Raw genomic sequence first — 17546 nt, forward strand, 5'->3', positions numbered from 1 at the left:
GATGTATGGCAGATTCCAAGGCGTTGTTGTTAATGTAATGTATTAACTTGTGGTGTTGTATGGTTACTGTAACTGGGGTCTGTCAGCTTTTTTTTGTAGCAACACAAGTCATGCATGACTTTTATTCACATATATGTTTTCAATAATAGCCATTTCCAAAAGCCTTTTCCAAAGCTTAATTGGCCTTTCTTTGTCTATTAGTTGTGCAATTCTGAAAGGAATTAATAGATTTTTCAAGCTGTTTCTAGTTAATGACTTGTGTTGCTATTCATAGTTCTTTACAGTTCATTGTATAAAAGTACCATTGCACTACAATGGCTGTTTATGTAATCTTAAAACTGTATGTCTATTGTAGTCGTTGAGTAGTGCTTAATGCCATCACAGTCCCATGTTACATTTGATTTTGTTGCGAAACAGCATTTCACTTCTGCTCACTTCAGCTTTTATGAAGTATCAACTTCGAGCATTGCATGCAAGTATTGTTTTTAAAAACAAAATATTGAACATTTAATTTGTAATCCCTGGGATTTCTATTGAAACCCTTTGGAGTATTATGCTTGTTTGCTTTAAATTAGGATATGACAATGATTTGTTCCATGTATGCGTTTGCTGCAGCATTTTATTGTTTCTCCAATGAAGTGGCAGCTGAGCAAAATGTGTTTTTTTTTCATTTTCCATTTTGCATGCTTCATGGGTGGGGGGAGATAAAAAGATTGGGTTGTGCTGTTTTCTGCAATGGGGTTTTTGCTTAGTTTCCAGAAAAAAAATCTTGTTTCTCAAGACACTACTTTGCTTTCCTTTGTATAGAGTCAAGCAAGTGCCTTCGTTGTAAAGGCTCAGTATTTTCTTGAGAAGTGAACTTATGTCCTATGCAAGCGTTTTCTACAAACCTGCATAACAAGTTCTTTGTAAACTCTAGTATGCTTCAATGTATATAGTGTTTTTGAAAGATAGTATTTTTTAATTTTTAGGTACCTTTGAACAGAATCTCCTTAACTTGTGGTTTGTTTCTATACATGTACATGTATATAAATAAGCCCCTTTCTTGTAGATTACCATGACAAGTTGTTGTATAAAGTTTCACTGGTTCTATTTTTCTACTGTTATCCCACAAGAGGCACGTAACAGTGATAAAACTTTAAATCTGCAACTAGTTGGCATCTTCAAAATAAACTGCTTCTATAGAATTCTCCTGTGTTTGCTGCCAGTTCCTTGTGACTTTAAGTCTTAATGTTGGTTTAAACATCCAAGTGCACCAGCTGTGAATGAGAAATGTAAACCAGAGGGCTTTTACCAGCAGACTTCAGTTGAACAGAAACAATAGACAATCCATAAATAAGGTACAAGTTCTTCTTAAACACTTTTTCTTCTCAGATTTTATTCTGAGAAAAACTGAGTTGCAGCTGACCTCATCCCAAATCATTTCTTAACTACCTTGTCGTGCAATAAATTGACACCAGAATGGGGTCACTTTCATATTTTGAATCCCATTACTTTCAAATGTAAATTAACTTTGAAGACTTCTACTTAAAACTACTTGCACGTTTCATAGCATTTTCAATAGAAAAGGTAACCTACTGCAAATGGATTACTACACATGTAAAATATCAATAGATGCAGCACACAAACAATTGTTTTTATTTGCAGAAGTTTTAATTTAAACGATATTTCGTCCTAGAAAATAAATGGAAAAGTCTACCAAACTTTCCAAGCCTTTTAGAACTTGATACAACCAGATAATAGTCAGTAAATATATTAAAGACCTGAAAACATACAATGGAAGGTTTAGTAGATATACATGGATAAAATCTAAATTTTAGTTTAACAAACAAGGGCTCCTAAAGAGCTCAGCCAGTAAAGGCGTGCTCTCTAATCACAGGCTGCTCTACCTAGCAGTCAAGAGTTCAGCCATGTTCCCTGTCAGCTCTCCAGAAAACAAGACTCTGGGGTCTCCAGTCAGCACAGCTCAACGGGTGTGCACATTTCCTCATTTTGCTTGTGATGTTAAAGGGATAGTTGTTGCACCTGTCTTTTACAGCTGAGCAGTAAAGGACAGCTGATGGTTCTAAATCGGTTATATGTACAATAAAAATAGTGATTCTAAAAATTAACAATTAAAAATTACATTTCATTGAGCTGAAAGGAAAGATTACTCAGTCTTAAATAAATGCCCCCCCTTAAGAAAATACAAAAAAAAACAAGGATCATGATTAAAAGATTCCCACTGGACTCTTTTTTGCAAAATAGTCCACATTTTTTCAACAGTTTAAAATCCTTTTTTCATTGAAGCAACATGCTAGATGAACTTCCTCGCAGGCGTCTTACCAAAAGCTGCATTTTTGCAGCGCAGAGAAGGTAATGAAAAGGCATTAATTTACAGTCAAAAAAAAGGAATGATTGAAATGAAAATTCAGTACCATGTGTCTTTATGGAGACGGTCAGTTTATAGAGTTCTCCAACCATAGTCAAAATTATCCATTAACCCTTGGATAATTTTGTGAGTAGGTAAATTAAAGATCATTTGGGTCCTAAAATCTAAGTACCCAAATCTTAAGCTCTCGAGGACCAAAGTTCTTAGTAGAACAGATTTGCTTAATTTATCAATTACATTCTGTGGGAACAGGTCACATATTGTATGTTATTCCTGCAGCTCACCCTGCCATAGCTGGTATTCAATCCTGTTTGCTTGTGATCTCCAAGCAAGGACAGCACTTCTTAATAGTGAAAAACTGCTATGACAGTTTTACACAGTCAAGATTTCAGAGGGGGACGACATTGTTTCTGTAACTGGCTCAGTGCATGAGCTGTGCTGCATTCTCCCCACTAACCTTCCTCCTACTCTCCCCCACAGCAACCTCGGATACTGACAGACATGAGCCTAAGAAATCCAAGTTAACGGTACCAGGGTGACGTTGTGCAGCTCTCCCTCCATTCAATCCCGGTCAGTCACGGGCTCATAGCACACAGCCCTAAACAGCAGATAAGTGCACCATGCCAAAACACTGGGTTCTGTACTGCAGCAGTCTTACACTGTCAAGATTTTTTTATAGGTGTGTGATGTAATTCATTTCTGTTACCGGTTCAGTGCACGAGCCCTGCTACATGATTAGATGTCCAGGACCAGTGCTAGAGAATTCTGGTTTATAATGTCCCTTTAGTGAGGTCTGCGGTCTTTCAGAATCACTATACTAAAATAATACAAAGAAATTGCTTTTAGCCATGGAATCACTTAAAAGTGTGAAATGTCAACCTTCAGAGCCAAGAAAACTTCCTACAGCTTTTTTTTTTATTTGCAACATTATTTAAAAGCACAGAATCAAAGGATTGGGACAACAGATACTTGTTTCAAAGGTTAAAAACTATTTTGTTCAAAGGACTGGAGTTCTATTGGATGTGTTTGAAGATGATGTGCTTTATAAAGACAAGGCTGGGGGGTGGTGGGGGAGCTATTCAGGCACAGTAGTACTGGCCAGCACTCATCCTTCGTCTCTTCCTTGACTGAAACTCCTCAAAGAATCGCTGGATATCTTCCCTGGTGACCACCTACAGACAGCAGACATTGAGAGGGACATCAGACACAGGGAATGGTTGTTTATCAGATGATGAAGCAAGATGAACCAAATATCATCAAACCTAATTTCCACTTTCTGCTAAGTTGCTAGAGTTTCAAAGTTACTGGACTTCTGGATTTCCTGTTTCCTTCACATTAAAATAAATATCCAAATTGTAAGTCTTACAATTTCCAAAACCTTTTTTATAATAAGTTCAGTTTATGAGGCTTATCAGGCAATTTAATATAAGGTAGTGTAAAAGTACACTTAGCTAAAGACTAATTTAAATCAATGTGAAACAAAATCTGAAGTCAATGCAGGTCTCCTCACCTGTTGAATTCCAAATAAGCAAAAGGTTGCTAAAGTTGCTTTTTTAATTAATCAGCTTGAAATTTGATTTGACATGACGTGTAGGACATTCAATTGACAAATCTACCCAATGGGAATTTTCTCCATGAGCAAAATATTTTCATTCCATTTTAACTGAACAGAAACTTACTTTTGTATTTCTGCATAAAGGGTCAAATTAAATGTTTGATGTTTAGTGTCCTCTGTGTGTATATTTGCCCTAGCTACTCCAATGAAGATAAAACTTCATTATTAAGTAACCGCATGTACTTCAGGGATTCAAACTGGTAATGTAATTAATGGTGGGGTTTCATAAGCAGAGTACAATGCATGCCACTGTGAACAGGAATGGCAAGAAGCATTAAAACCCCCTTTATAAGGAAAAGCAACAGGAAGGAATATGTCCTCAGATAATAATTCCCAGGAAACAAATTCATAAACATTTACTGATCACTACCTTGCCTTCATCTGCAAATCTCTTCAGGTAGTCCTTCAGTTCAGTCTTCAGATCATTGTATTCTAGAAGGAAGAACATATTTTATTTCAGCATAGTTTCGAACTGGATGTTGCAGGGGTATATGTCACACATTTATCAGCCTTGGCACTTAAGATTTCACAAAGGTCACTATCTGTTGTCATTTATAAAACGGAACCTTCAGCCCTCACTGTGAAAGGTCCTGGTATACATTATGAACAAAGGGAAGGAGACTCATCTCTACTACAACGTTAGGACCAATCAAGGCTTCTTTTCAGATAATAGACTGGCATATTAAACAGCTGCACTTGAAAATAAAAGCACTTTTGCAACATGGGGAATTGTAAGGAGAACAACCCAATCATGCTTGTTTTCTAGTGTCTACACTCAATATTCCAATAAAGACTAGAGCTTTGAATGGATTTTTTGTAGCAATGGAAAGAATGAGTAGTTTTCAATTATAGTCAGACTGAAAATGCTACAGCAATTATAAGGGCATTACGTTCCCCAACCTAGTGTCCACATCCTGCACCACTGACACCTAAAGGGCTTTTGCTCTTTTCTTACCATAGATGAGCTCCAGCTGCTGCACTCTGCCCATGCTGCTCAGGGCTGTCATCAGAGGGTCTCTCGTCTCCAGGCTGCTCTCCTGCTCCGTCTTGCCCTTCTTCTCATAGGCCAGCACTGTATCTGACTCGTCCAGTAGGAAGGGCACTCCTGCTTCGGTGTAGACTTTCTGAAACAGCAACAGATGACATCAGGGCACTGACTGTCAACCTGGTAAATGTCATCAGGATCGAAAGCGAGACACAAACTAGAGGTAACAAGTAGCAATTATGTGGAAGTGCATTTTCAATCTGATAACAGTAGGCTCTTCTGTACACAAGAACTACTACTACTCTTCTGTGTAGTGGGAGCATAGAACACACTGTCCACGCACGTTGTTGAAGCCCAAATGCTGGCTTCTTTAAGAAGTGGCTGGATGAGATCCTTGGATCAATTACCTGCTAACTACCAAACGAGCTAGATCAATCAACTCGCCTCTTTTTGTTTGTAACTGATCTTATGTTCCTTCTTTTGGTCTGAGTGGCACCGATACAGAGTTACCCGATAGGGCACTTAAATCTCACAGGACAACCGAGTTCCCAGAGCTCTATATTTAATTTCTTTGGTCGTCTTTTAGCGATTTCAAATGAGTTAGATGGGCCACTCAGTTTCCTTTGGTTTGACTTTGTTTATGACTTAGCTTTCTGGCAATGAATCCTGTTACCTGCAAGGGGGCAGTGAGCACCTGCAGACAAACTCCTTCAACATATTCATTCACTGGCGCCCTTTCTCTGTAGACATGCGAAAATCTAAAAATGTGGCAGCCAACTACAGGAGTCAATATCTTGCAGGAAAGACCTGGTCAGCTAACACCTACCCTATCTCAATGACACTCCCTTAGTTTTGTGTCACTGCTTGGAGAATCATGCTTACAATTGCCTAGCAACACGACTTGAATTAGTGCAGTCTAGGCCTCAGAGCTCATACTGCACTTTCGAGTGAGCTTTTCCACTGGCTGAGGCACTCAGGAACCTGAATCTTTTTTCAACTCACATAAACTACACAGGATTAAGACGTGGCATTAATCTTGGTACTTAGTGTGGGGTTTCAAAGCCCTCTCATTTAGGTATAGCTTTTCAATAACCAGATGTTGGGAATTTAAGCACTTTGGTTTCAGACTAAGGATATTAAAGTAGGTCCCTCCTGTGTATTGTTAATTGGTATCATGTTAAAAGCTATTTAGATAGCTAGAGGGTAACACCGATTTAAGTCTGTCCACAATCTCTTTAACAGCTCTGTTTGGTTAATATTGTGACATCATTTTCCCTAGAGTAAATTACTTCTGCGTAACAGCTAACAAATGTAATTAAAATGAAAAGTTCCTGAAGGGGTCAAAAAGATTGCACAATAACAACCTAAATAGGGAATAAAAACGACTGCTTTCTGGAATCACCTTCAGGAACCTCAGGAATATAAATACTGTTAATGAAAGAAGATGCTTGCTGGATGCAGGCCTGGCAAGCTATGTTTGCAAAAGAATGTTGTGTCTGAATGTGGTGCTCCTACAGTACATCCGCTACTGTGAAGCCCATATGTGTCACATTGTGTCCATATACACAAATAGTTTTTTTTACCACTTTATCAACAGACAAAACTGGCACAGTTTCTGTACATAGCCTCTACTACAAAGCAGACTTTTTTTTTTTAATTATGCCAATTATTTTTGACCTGTCCATAATGTGCTCTGTAATATTGAGTATTATTTCTTTGAGACACCTGTACTACAGGAAGATGGGATGGGATGACGTAAATTTACCTTGCAGTCACTGCAGGTACACAGCTTGCTCCGCCACACATATGGCCAGAAGATAGCTCCTTCCTTCTTCACAAAGCCCTTTGCCTTCAGCTCTTGCAGCTTACATGTGACTGGTTCACTCTTAGCATCAGCAGAGGCCTCCATCTGACTGTATGTCCTCTTACAGCCAGCCTCCCCATTTGTCACTGCCTAGAAAACAAGCAACAGCATTGAAAACAAGTCCCATCTAGAGTCAGTCACAGGTTTACGTAGCCTACAGATTTTATACTGTGAATGGCAATGAGAAAACAAAAACAATTTGCGCTTAGACAGCTGAAAATTGAATTATATTACAAGTGACACTATACTTCATTTTGAAGTCTGTCCCCAAAATCCTTTTGCTTCAAAATGTTTTACTTGTTTACAGGCAGCTAGCGCGTGTTCAACAGTGGAAGAATTAAGGCATTGTGCCATCTGGTGGTTGAATGTTTTACTGCAGCCAGATTTTGGAGGTAAAATCGGTGTCTTCTGCCTTCATTGGCTAAAGATGCCAGACCGCTGAGCTCTTCCAAAACATGCCCCCTGAACAGAGCTGCGCAGGCTAGGCACTGTACCTTCTCTGGGGTGGTGCTGGTGGAGGGCTGCTCTCCTTCCCTCTTGATGCTGTGTTTGTCCTCCTCACTGTTCCCCGTGCTCTCCTGCTCCGTCGGCTGCCCGTCCTCCTCCACATTCACCTCCACCTCGGCCTTGCTAGGGCTCAGTCTCGTCACCGAGGGGGCTGGTAGACACACAACCATCCAAAACTCAGTAATATGCATTCCATTTCACTTCACGTACCCTTCACCAGTCTTACATACACCCTCTCCCGAGGATACGCAAGGGGTCTGTTCTGCAAGTCTTAACTCAAATTTTATGCAAGTTGGAAGAGACCCTTTCTTATCCATTGAGTGAACACATACACAGAATGAGCATTTAAGATATTGCATCCCTCCTCCCTTAGTTTCCCTAGCCAGCCTCTGCAAGCTAGGACAGCAGGATTCCAGGCTCATCCGTGTTTACTGTCGTTTAATGGTTAACAAGTGTGTGTGGTAATCACAGAGGAGAGTAGACCAAGAGAAGTTTTTACTCTATGTTTAGTAAAATTTATGTAAGTTGAGACTGGGGAGGTGGTGTACTCAGAACAAAATGCAAAACAATATTGTGATCTTTCTTCTAGTCACTGAAATACAGCTTTCATTTACTAAATAAAGAACTCCTGCACATACCTGATAATTTAAAGTAGAACTGAAGGTTATTCTGGTTGTCTAATATTTCTACCATATCAGTAGCTCCACAAAAGTACATGGAAATTCATAAGCCAAATAGTACAGCTACAGATTTAAGTATTACCAGTCTGCATCTACAACAAAGCTACTCTGTTATTTTACAGTGAACACTGTTTAACTAGACTTATAATTGTTACTACTTCTGATTTTCATTGAAAACTATCATCATAGATGGTAGATATTAATATGTTCTAGTGAAGCGATTTGAGATACAATTTGTGGGCAGTTATGTTTACTACTGTAACTCAAGATTAGAAACAAGCACATACATTTATTCCAGACATTATGGAAAAGAGGGCAAGTCTTCCTCTAATTTTGATTGAGGGTTTATCTCCAGTTCTTTCACAATAATGCAGTTAGTGTACATGTCAGGCTTCAATACCTGCTAGTTGTGCAGCATAGGCCCAAAGAAAGGGCGCTCTGTTCATACAGGAAACGCAGACCATCTCCTGTAACTCAATACTCTCCACAGGCACAGATCCCAGGTGCTGTAGACAGGAATAGAACAAGATGGCATCACTGCAGAACTGCACCTTTGGGTCTGAAACCCAGCTGCATAGCTTACAACCACAACAGTTTCTCTTGGTACTTCGTCAGTGAATTCCATAATGTAGGCACTCAGGGTATCCTGGTGTTCCTTAAAAAAGCCTTCATGTTAACAAAGGACACCGATCGTTTTCTACAGAAAGCTTACCCTGCCATGGAACCAGTCTTCACAGATGATGCACTGAATCATCTCATCCGGCACCTGATGAGAAGACAGAGACCCTTTCAAGAGCCACATTCTAGATACATTTGACACCTCTCCAAGAAGGTTAGAGAGCGGCCATTCAATTAACCTTGGTAGAAGGGGAACATTCTTCCATCCCACAGAATGTTCACAACCAGCTTAGCTGCCAAGTTTTATGATTTTCTCATAACAGCAGCAGGCATGTCGATACAAATGTGCCAAGAATGCTCGCCCACCCCCTATTATTCTGGCTTCTCTTTGGAGGTCTGCCACCCAAGCACTGACCAAGCACTGTTTAGATTAACTTCTGCAACTAGGGAAAGGAATTATTTGCTTAGGAATACAAAAAAGGCAAACGTAAAAAAAAAAATCAAACGTTTTCAGTTAAGTAATATATTTGTTTATTTTTATGGAAACTTCACCATACCTGATCCTCGGGGTCTGGGTAAGGTCTCTCACAGGTACAGTATAAACCAAAGAAGTTATGGTTGTATTTGTTATTGATGTTCAATTTGTCTTTATCCTATAAGAAAGATAATAAACTGCATTAAGATTTCAAGGTGATACACCTATCTAATCCAGCAAAGCAAATGATATACTGTGAAAGTCATAAAAAACAAGGTCATAAAGTACCTTGCAGACTTGCAGAAGTGTTCAGACTATTCCTATGACTAAATGATGCATACACATTTTTGTAAACTTAATATTTTTTTCAATGCTCAGATTGAAGACTTGTAAGGTAAGATATGTTACAGTAAATGTCAACACAAACTAAGGAAACAAAACTGTCTCAGGTTGCTTGGAAATCGCTTATGGGCAGCAATTTTCAAGTCTTTTTCACAGAATCCTAATAGGATTCAAGTCAGCACTTTGACTGAGCCACAAAGACATTCATTTTCTTATTCTTAAGCCACAGCAGTGTAGCTTTGCTTCATTCATTGCGTGGAAAGGTGCATTTTCATCCCCGTTTTAGGTCTTTAGCATATTAAAACAGGTTTTTCCTTAGGATTTGCCTATACATTTCTCATTTCCCTTTAATCCGAACAAGCTTCCCTTTCCCTGCTGATGAGGCAGTGTTGGCATGCCTTCCACTTCTGAATGAGGTTCTCTGAAATGTTTTTGTACCCCTATCCCGATCTGTAAATTTTCATGACACTATCTCTGACGTGGTTTGAAAACTCCTTAGTCTTCATGGGTTTGTCTGTAGAGAATTTGAAGTAAAAAGAAACCTCGCAGAGATGGGAGTTTTTACTCTGAAACCTATTATTGCACACAGAGGCCACTCACCTGATTGTGTGGCTTATTGAAGTTGTTTTGTGTACTTAATTTAAATTTAGGTTGGCTACAACAAAGGGTTCGAATACCTAAGCAAATATGACTTTTCTATTTTGCTTTCCCTTTATCTATGTCTTTTTGATTTTTGCTTTGAATACATGGAGTAGGTGGTGTATATAACATGCTAATTGCTACTTCAAAGTGTCATAACTGCAAGCTGTAAAGCACCAACAAGTAAGAACAGTGCTAGGGTCTGAATACTTTTGCAAGTCACTACTTATTTTAAATATTTCTTTGTATTACACAATGGCAATGTGTATTTGGCACACAGAGTCAAGGGGAATTTATGTTCATTATCTTAAAACATTAGCTCTTTATTTTAAATACGCAAACCAGAGGGAGTAACTATTTTCAGTGAAAACAAACTTGCATTTGAGCAGTGCCACTATGAATGCTCAAAAGTATTTTTTCTTCATTTGCCAGGCATGATAGTCTCTTATTTCATCCAACTAAGTGGTAATTAATCAATATAAATGCTTCAAGCTCTCATCTCCTCAGTGCCTTTTGGAACATTGAAGAAACGGTGCAGAACAATTGTGTGCAGGTCTAAGCAACTCTTATGCTACTAAACCAGAGTGTTAAGAAGCACACAGATTCTTACACCAATATTTCAACCCTTGCTATTAACACAAAATAATCAGCCGTGACCTTGTGTACATATAAAATTCATACCATTTATAGAAGTTATAAATGTAAAAAGTTAGGAACTTAGAAGAAATTAAGCTTACGCGATAGAGCTTGCATTCAAAGTCTGTGAACTTTCCATTTCCACAGTCGCAGCGAAAATTCCTTTGGAGACAAATTACACCAGTGATACAACAATACATTAAAGAAGTTTACAAATTTCCAGCAGCCATATCACCCTGCAACTCACAACTGGCAACCCACTGAAGCTCAGCAGGTGTGAGCCTGGTCAGTACCTGGATGGGAGACCTCCTGGGAAAAACTAAGGTTGCTGCTGGAAGAGGTAATAGTGGGGCCAGCAGGGGGCGCTCACCCTGTGGTCTATGGGGGTCCTAATGCCCCAGTATAGCGACGGGGACACTATACTGTAAACAGACGCCGTCCTTTGGATGAGATGTAAAACCAAGGTCCTGACTCTCTGTGGTCATTAAAAATCCCAAGGCGTTTCTCGAAAAGAGTAGGGGTGTTATCCCGGCATCCTGGTCAAATTTCACATTGGCCCTTACCAGTCATGGCCTCCTAATATTAATATCTAATATCCTAATAATCCCCCTCTATGAATTGGCTTCATTATTCTGCTCTCCTCCCCTCTGATAGCTGATGTGTGGTGAACGTTCTGGCGCACTATGGCTGCCGTCGCATCATCCAGGTGGATGCTGCACATTGGTGGTGGTGGAGGGGAGTCCCCATTACCTGTAAAGCGCTTTGAGTGGAGTGTCCAGAAAAGCGCTATATAAGTGTAAACAATTATTATTATAATAAATGACACTCACAGCTATTTACCATTCTAGTCGCTGCAATGACTACAAACAAACAGAAGAGTGTGCTAATGCTGCATACTTAACTCACAAATTCAGATGTTGACAATGTCGGCTTAAACCCTCTTATGCAACATGGCTCAGTGTCCAATTTCAAGTAAATGACACAGAACAGTGTACTCTGCACAGTGCAAAACTACTTAATTTACAGGCAAACCACACAGCATATCACTTGGTTAGTCTGCATTTATTTTGTTGCATGAAACAAAGAGTAATTTTAACAACTTCTACCTATTTCCTTTACTTATAAGAAGTAAAAAGAAGGGAACGGCTGGTTATCCAATTTGCAATCATGGTGTTTTCTTACAGGTTTTTAAATTGAATTGTAGCTTTTACAGGACTGAAGAAGCAAAGGCTGAGTTTTCCTGTTGTAAATAATGTATTGCTTCCACACAAAAAGCAAACAGACCATTTAGATACGGTATAGGGTTTGTGTGTATATAACATTAAACAATTTAACATAAATCAATGGCTGTTGTGTTAAAATTGTACAATACACTAGCAGCTTATAATGTAAACATTTAGTCACTACAATGAGTATTCAAGTTCTGCACAAGTGACCAAGTTCTTCAGTAAATTTTGAACGGTCACAAATTAACTGAATGAAACAAATTTGAAGTGTATTTAGACCTAAGAACATGCTTCGGTGCTTTACTCAAAGGGCTGTGGGAATCTGGAACAAGCTATATGGCCATGTTGTCATAGCAGACACCATCACTTCTTTCACCAAACAGCAAGATGAGGATCTTGGATCTCTTAGCAAGAAATAAACAAACAGGTAGAAGGTCTGAATGGCTTCTTCCTTGCTTGCAAACTGTGTGACTGAGGAATAACTAAACCTACTAGGCTTGCAAATACTACAAGCTTCAATGAGTTTGTATCATTTTATAGGTGCCATTAGGACGTAAACCCAGAGCCTATGGCTCAGACAGAGGCACAATGAGCTTACCTTTTGGTGTAGAGCTCAAAGAGATCATGCCCTTCATGGCACTTATATGAACAAGCCAAGCAAATTCCTGCTGGCTCGCCTCCTTTAGGTGTGCAGGTGTTGCAGGCATAGAGGGCCTGTCGCTTAACATATCCCTGTAAATGGCAACAGCAACACATTTACATACCTGTTGAGGACCGTGTTCAATAGTGCAATAAAAGCACAACAGTATACAAACCACTAAGAACACTAACAAAATACTGAAAGCAAATTAAGCTCAGTCCCCCCGCATTCACATTTCCATTGATTTCAGAAGACTCCACAGACAAAGAATTTGTAATAAACCAGAAGCTATTATGAAAGTCCAATAAACTTAGATGCCTGTTAACTCAAACTTGCTAACAGGGAGGTTTAATAGTTACACCAGCAGTCTGGGACCGAGTGTGTAAGTTTAGCTTTCGACTGGTAAATCAGTACAATTCATACTTAAGAGACGGCATCTCCAATTGCTCAATGTGCCACAACTTACAAAAAAAAATAGTTTTACATACAAAAACATTTGGGTGTTCAATGAGTTTTCAGGAGTAGGGTGAAATATGTAATCCACTGAGATCAGAGGGAAAACAAGCGCACTGTCAAGTCCTACTTCTGCATTAGTCATTTACTAATGCTGGCATGGCCTAATTTAAAGACTAAACGGGCATTATCAGACCTGCAAGTAAGGGGAGTGCGTTCATAATCACGGTAGTGTTTCAGGACTTGACACGCCTGGCATTTTCAATATCTACATTTTATTTAAACTTCCTCCGTTTGTTTATGATAGGAGTGAGAGCATGAATGAATGATAACTACAAAACCCATGATGTGGAACTGATTCCAAAATGCAAAAAAAGCCAAATTACATTGACCACTTGGGTTAAAAATGATTAACTTATTCTACAAAATATTTACAAAGAAATCCATTGAACTGTCTGTTTTGTTTTGCTTTGGGTATTTTGGTGTTTCTTTCGCTATTACTTAAACACATGGCAAGAAATCAAAAACAGCACTCAACTGCTTTCCACAAATACACCCACAGGGACAAAGCTGCTTATCTAAATTGGTTATATTATAAAATACAAAGCGTCCACAGAGGCAAAGGCGTGCTGCTATCATGTTTCCTTACCTCGGGATAGGAGCACTTCTCGGGATCGCTGCCACCCAAAACAGCAGAGGCTTCGTTTTCTAACTCTTCATCTTCTTCCAAAACATCCACCAAAGAAACAGTCACATCATCCCCTTCGTTTACCGCCATCCTTAAAAAATAGGCGACAAAAAAATTGTTAGCGAGCACTTCCTGTTCCAGGCCAAACGCGCAGAGCGGCGGAAGAGTGTTGCTATATAGCTGGTGCGCCCCGCTTGTGATGTTGACAATTTGACTCAGGCGCAAACCTCTGCGATTTTCGTCTGGTTAGCAAAGTGTGAACGCATAGCATCAGACAGAACAAAGAAAATTATAACAAAATCATTTCTTTCGAATTATCTTTTCCACTGTGTTTACAGAGCAGGCGCGGTGCACACGATAGTTGGCGGGAACCAGATAATTAGGCTATAGCATGATGTTAGAGGTGGTATCTTTGCAGACAACTTAAATTTAAGAAATGGTCACTTAAATAAGAAACGCGTCAAATAAGTATAACACAGATTGCATTGTTCGTAGCATGTTTAATGTATTTTACGTAGATGCTTGCTGACAGAAACGTTAAATCTTTGTATCTAGGACGTATTTAGGCTTATATTTAAATTTCTACATTAAAGTCTTTTTCTTGTGAATATCTTTGTTTTCATATACAGAAGAAATATTGTATATATGAACGCCCCTACTATAACTTACATATGCTAATTTCACAGTGGAAACATTAACGCCATATAATCTTTAAAGACTTTCAAAGGATTGTAAGTATAAGACGTATTAGCTTCGTAAACTTTTTTAAATTTATGAAATTTTAAAAACTATGAATACACTCTGACTATATTTTAAGACATTGTGAAATATACAATTTAATGATTTTAATTCAAAGCTCAGGTATATATGGATAAAGTTAAATATGCAGACTACTGTGTGTGATATGGTAATTTGCATCAATACTATGAAAGGATAATACTACATTTTGCTTTCCGACAGTCTCATAATTTTAAGAGTAATTAAAAAGAGAACAACATACAGAAGAGAAGAAAGCAGAGCCCTTTAGAAGATTTTTTCTATTTTGGATCCGGGTCGGAGTTGAAAGGTCGCACATGTCAGTCATGGCGGTCTGCGAGTTGCGAGGGGATCTCAAATTCAGAGATGGCAGTACGAAAGAGTTTGTCGTTAAAGCCGAAAATAACCTAAAATCAGTCCTTTCTGGGTTACAGAAAATAAGAACAGAGGTGTCGGACGTTCTCAGTGATCTGGTCTCTCAGGAAAAGGGAGTCGCAGTCAACTCACAGGCAGACAACGGCTCATTAGACGGTACGTGTGGCGGGTGTGACTTTTTCTGCTCTCAACGCATTGGGAACGCTGTATATTTTAGCCCTTCCTGCTATTGTAAATACCTCTCCCCCTTTGAAATGAACAGCGGTATTTTTTGTTTGGGAGTTGTACGTAGCTAGAGTTCGTTTTGACTCATTTTCTGTTACCTCGATTAGCTGCTTCATGGTTCATCGGAAGAGACGCGAGTAGCACTTCGACACAAAGTCGAATGATGTTGCTACAGCTTTTTGTAATCGTAACGATAATCGCGAGAACCACATACAATTAAAGAATGAAGACTTACTACTTTAAGTGGAAATACTTTCGAATTTGTGCCTCTTTCTGGGATTCTGGGAATCTTTTTAAACCGTTTGCCAGGTCCAGATGTCAGCTGTGTTATATTACCATGACATACAGGTGCAGAGCACAGCTGATGCACTTGATATTTAGTGATATATAGGAAACGTCATACGCAAGGTAGTCCGTTTGTTTAGTTTGTCACTGGCGTTTAACGTATCTGTGGCAACCACCTATTTAAAAATAAAAGTGGTTATAAACCACGTGAAAAAAACAACAACAGGTTGTTGTTACCCACCAATCGATTGTTGTATACAACAATGTGGTTCACATAACGTACAGTGGTTGTATTGTTTCAGCATTTGGCACCATATGAACCCTGTTCAAGCCAGGTTCCCACTGCATTTCATGAACTAGGAATCCTTTTGTTAGCTTGAACCTAGGTATTTGTTTTACAAGCCAAACATGAGAATTACGTTTTTCTGATTATAATATTGAAGTAAAATTTTGTCCATTTGAATTACTTTTATAACATAACATTTTATTTTTTTAATGTTAATCCTACAAGTCCATGTTGATACAAGCGGACACATAAACGCAAGTGTTTGGGTAGGGTCTGCATAACTGAAAGTAGAAGCATTTATGAAAATGAAGGAGAAAAAGTGATTTTCACAAATATTTACTTTGTTATTCAATAGAACAAATGCAAGGTCCTTTTAAATCAGTATTTGCTTTAGATCAAGGGGAAGTATTGATATAGTCAAAGAAGAAATAAAATAAAATACAGTTAGGTACTTATAAAACTATATAGCAACAAAAGGTAGAAAACCTTCTGGCAGTAAGGGAGCAGAAGTGTTTGCTGTTGATATGAATTTTAATCTCAGCAAGCATGGTAAATAGCTTGTAAAGCTATACCTATAACAGAGTCTTAACACCCACAAATCATTTTCTTAAATTGTTTATGGACAATTTAAATGTGGAAATTGAAAAAAACTAGAGTACCTACATGAACAAAAGAGTGTGTGTTTAGTGTAATGTATTAAGCTGGATTGTTTGCATTATTGTTGATTCATTTTGGAAAAACTAATGTGTATCATATGAGTACCTACTTACTGTAAATGATTTAAAGTCAGCATGTTCTTTATCTGGATCACTAAAAACTATGCAGTCATTATTTTTAACAGAAAACATGAAATGCCATGAAATTGCAGGTCATATTTCAAGTTGATTAATGTAGATTAGTGATCTCAAGATATTGGTCCCACTAAGCATTTACTACACCTGTAAACAACAAAACACGAGTCCTTCCAGTTTTCTTTATACAGGAATGCATATATAAACTTTTCCAGTGTTCTGATTGTTCCTCGTTTTGATCCTACTTGTATAGAGTATTAAATTGGATTAAAATCTAGGAGGAGCACCTGTTTTTTATCCATCACGACAAGATCGGCTTTGATGTGATTTCTGCACTATATTGCGGTGAAAGCTAGGGTCCCTAACTAGCATGCTTTGTCGTCATCTTTGACAGATGAAGTTGACGAAGAAAGTGATGAAGAAGAAGAAGAGGTGGAAATCAAGACCAGGAGCAAAGGGGTCAGGGTGGAGCCTCCTGCAAAACGAACAAAGACTCTGCAGGCCTGAAAGCTAGACCTGCAATCTGGTGTGCGCCAGGGAGGGCGGACATTTTGTTTTGCACAAGAACAGCTGTTAACATGTTTCTGAAATATACAGGCCAAAGTACTGACTCTTCTCTCTGTAAGTGTTCCTAGCCTGTCTCATTTACAGTAGGTCCATTTTAAGAAGAACTCAGCAGCCATTGCTCTTAGCTACACCAGTGGTTTATGTAGTGGTTTTATTGTTGACACTCTTTTGCTATTAATTTTTCACAGGACCCCTTCAAAAATGCATATACTGAATTTGTTTATAATTTTCTTCTTATTAAATAACAAGAAATGAAGTGGTAAAGGTGACTTTCAGATACATCCTTTATATTCAGCTGGAGCAGATGGAAAAAAAACTTTTGATTTGGAAGATTCAAGAGTCATTTCCATATTATTTTTGTTAATGTGCTAGTGTATTGTATAAATGTTTTGGTTTGTGATTCCATCATTGTTTCCTTTAATCCAGTCCTTGGTTTAATACTTTCTCAGCAAACCATTTGTTCTCTTTACTACTAAAACCAAATTTCCTGACAGTCACTACAAAATGTAAGCAACACTATTA

At 38.5% G+C, this 17546-nt stretch overlaps 2 protein-coding genes across 4 annotated transcripts; one reads left to right on the top strand and one right to left on the bottom strand.

Moving 5' to 3' along the window:
- Positions 1 to 1631: 1631 nt before the first annotated feature.
- Positions 1632 to 15476, bottom strand: ubr7 (ubiquitin protein ligase E3 component n-recognin 7). Of its 3 annotated transcripts, none has more exons than XM_088648590.1 (12): positions 15334 to 15476; positions 13701 to 13830; positions 12557 to 12690; positions 10834 to 10894; positions 9198 to 9293; positions 8735 to 8788; positions 8423 to 8528; positions 7330 to 7493; positions 6737 to 6925; positions 4942 to 5110; positions 4357 to 4418; positions 1632 to 3543 (listed from the first exon to the last, which is right to left on the bottom strand). In XM_088648590.1, the coding sequence occupies exons 2-12, from the start codon at positions 13827 to 13829 to the stop codon at positions 3451 to 3453; spliced, it is 1257 nt and encodes a 418-aa protein (XP_088504716.1). In that variant the 5' UTR covers position 13830; positions 15334 to 15476; the 3' UTR covers positions 1632 to 3450. The 3 variants fall into 3 exon arrangements, with proteins under 3 accessions (XP_088504716.1, XP_088504718.1, XP_088504717.1); XM_088648592.1 differs by having other exon boundaries at positions 15331 to 15445; XM_088648591.1 differs by lacking the exon at positions 15334 to 15476 and adding an exon at positions 14740 to 14826.
- LOC148653505 (uncharacterized) lies at positions 14813 to 17429 on the top strand. Its single transcript, XM_088648602.1, has 2 exons — positions 14813 to 15026; positions 16852 to 17429. The coding sequence occupies exons 1-2, from the start codon at positions 14813 to 14815 to the stop codon at positions 16962 to 16964; spliced, it is 327 nt and encodes a 108-aa protein (XP_088504728.1). The 3' UTR covers positions 16965 to 17429.
- The last annotated feature ends 117 nt before the right edge of the window (positions 17430 to 17546 follow it).

Source organism: Lepisosteus platostomus, chromosome 10, assembly GCF_059453375.1.
Source record: "Lepisosteus platostomus isolate fLepPlt1 chromosome 10, fLepPlt1.hap1, whole genome shotgun sequence".
NCBI classification, from domain to species: Eukaryota; Metazoa; Chordata; class Actinopteri; order Semionotiformes; family Lepisosteidae; genus Lepisosteus; species Lepisosteus platostomus.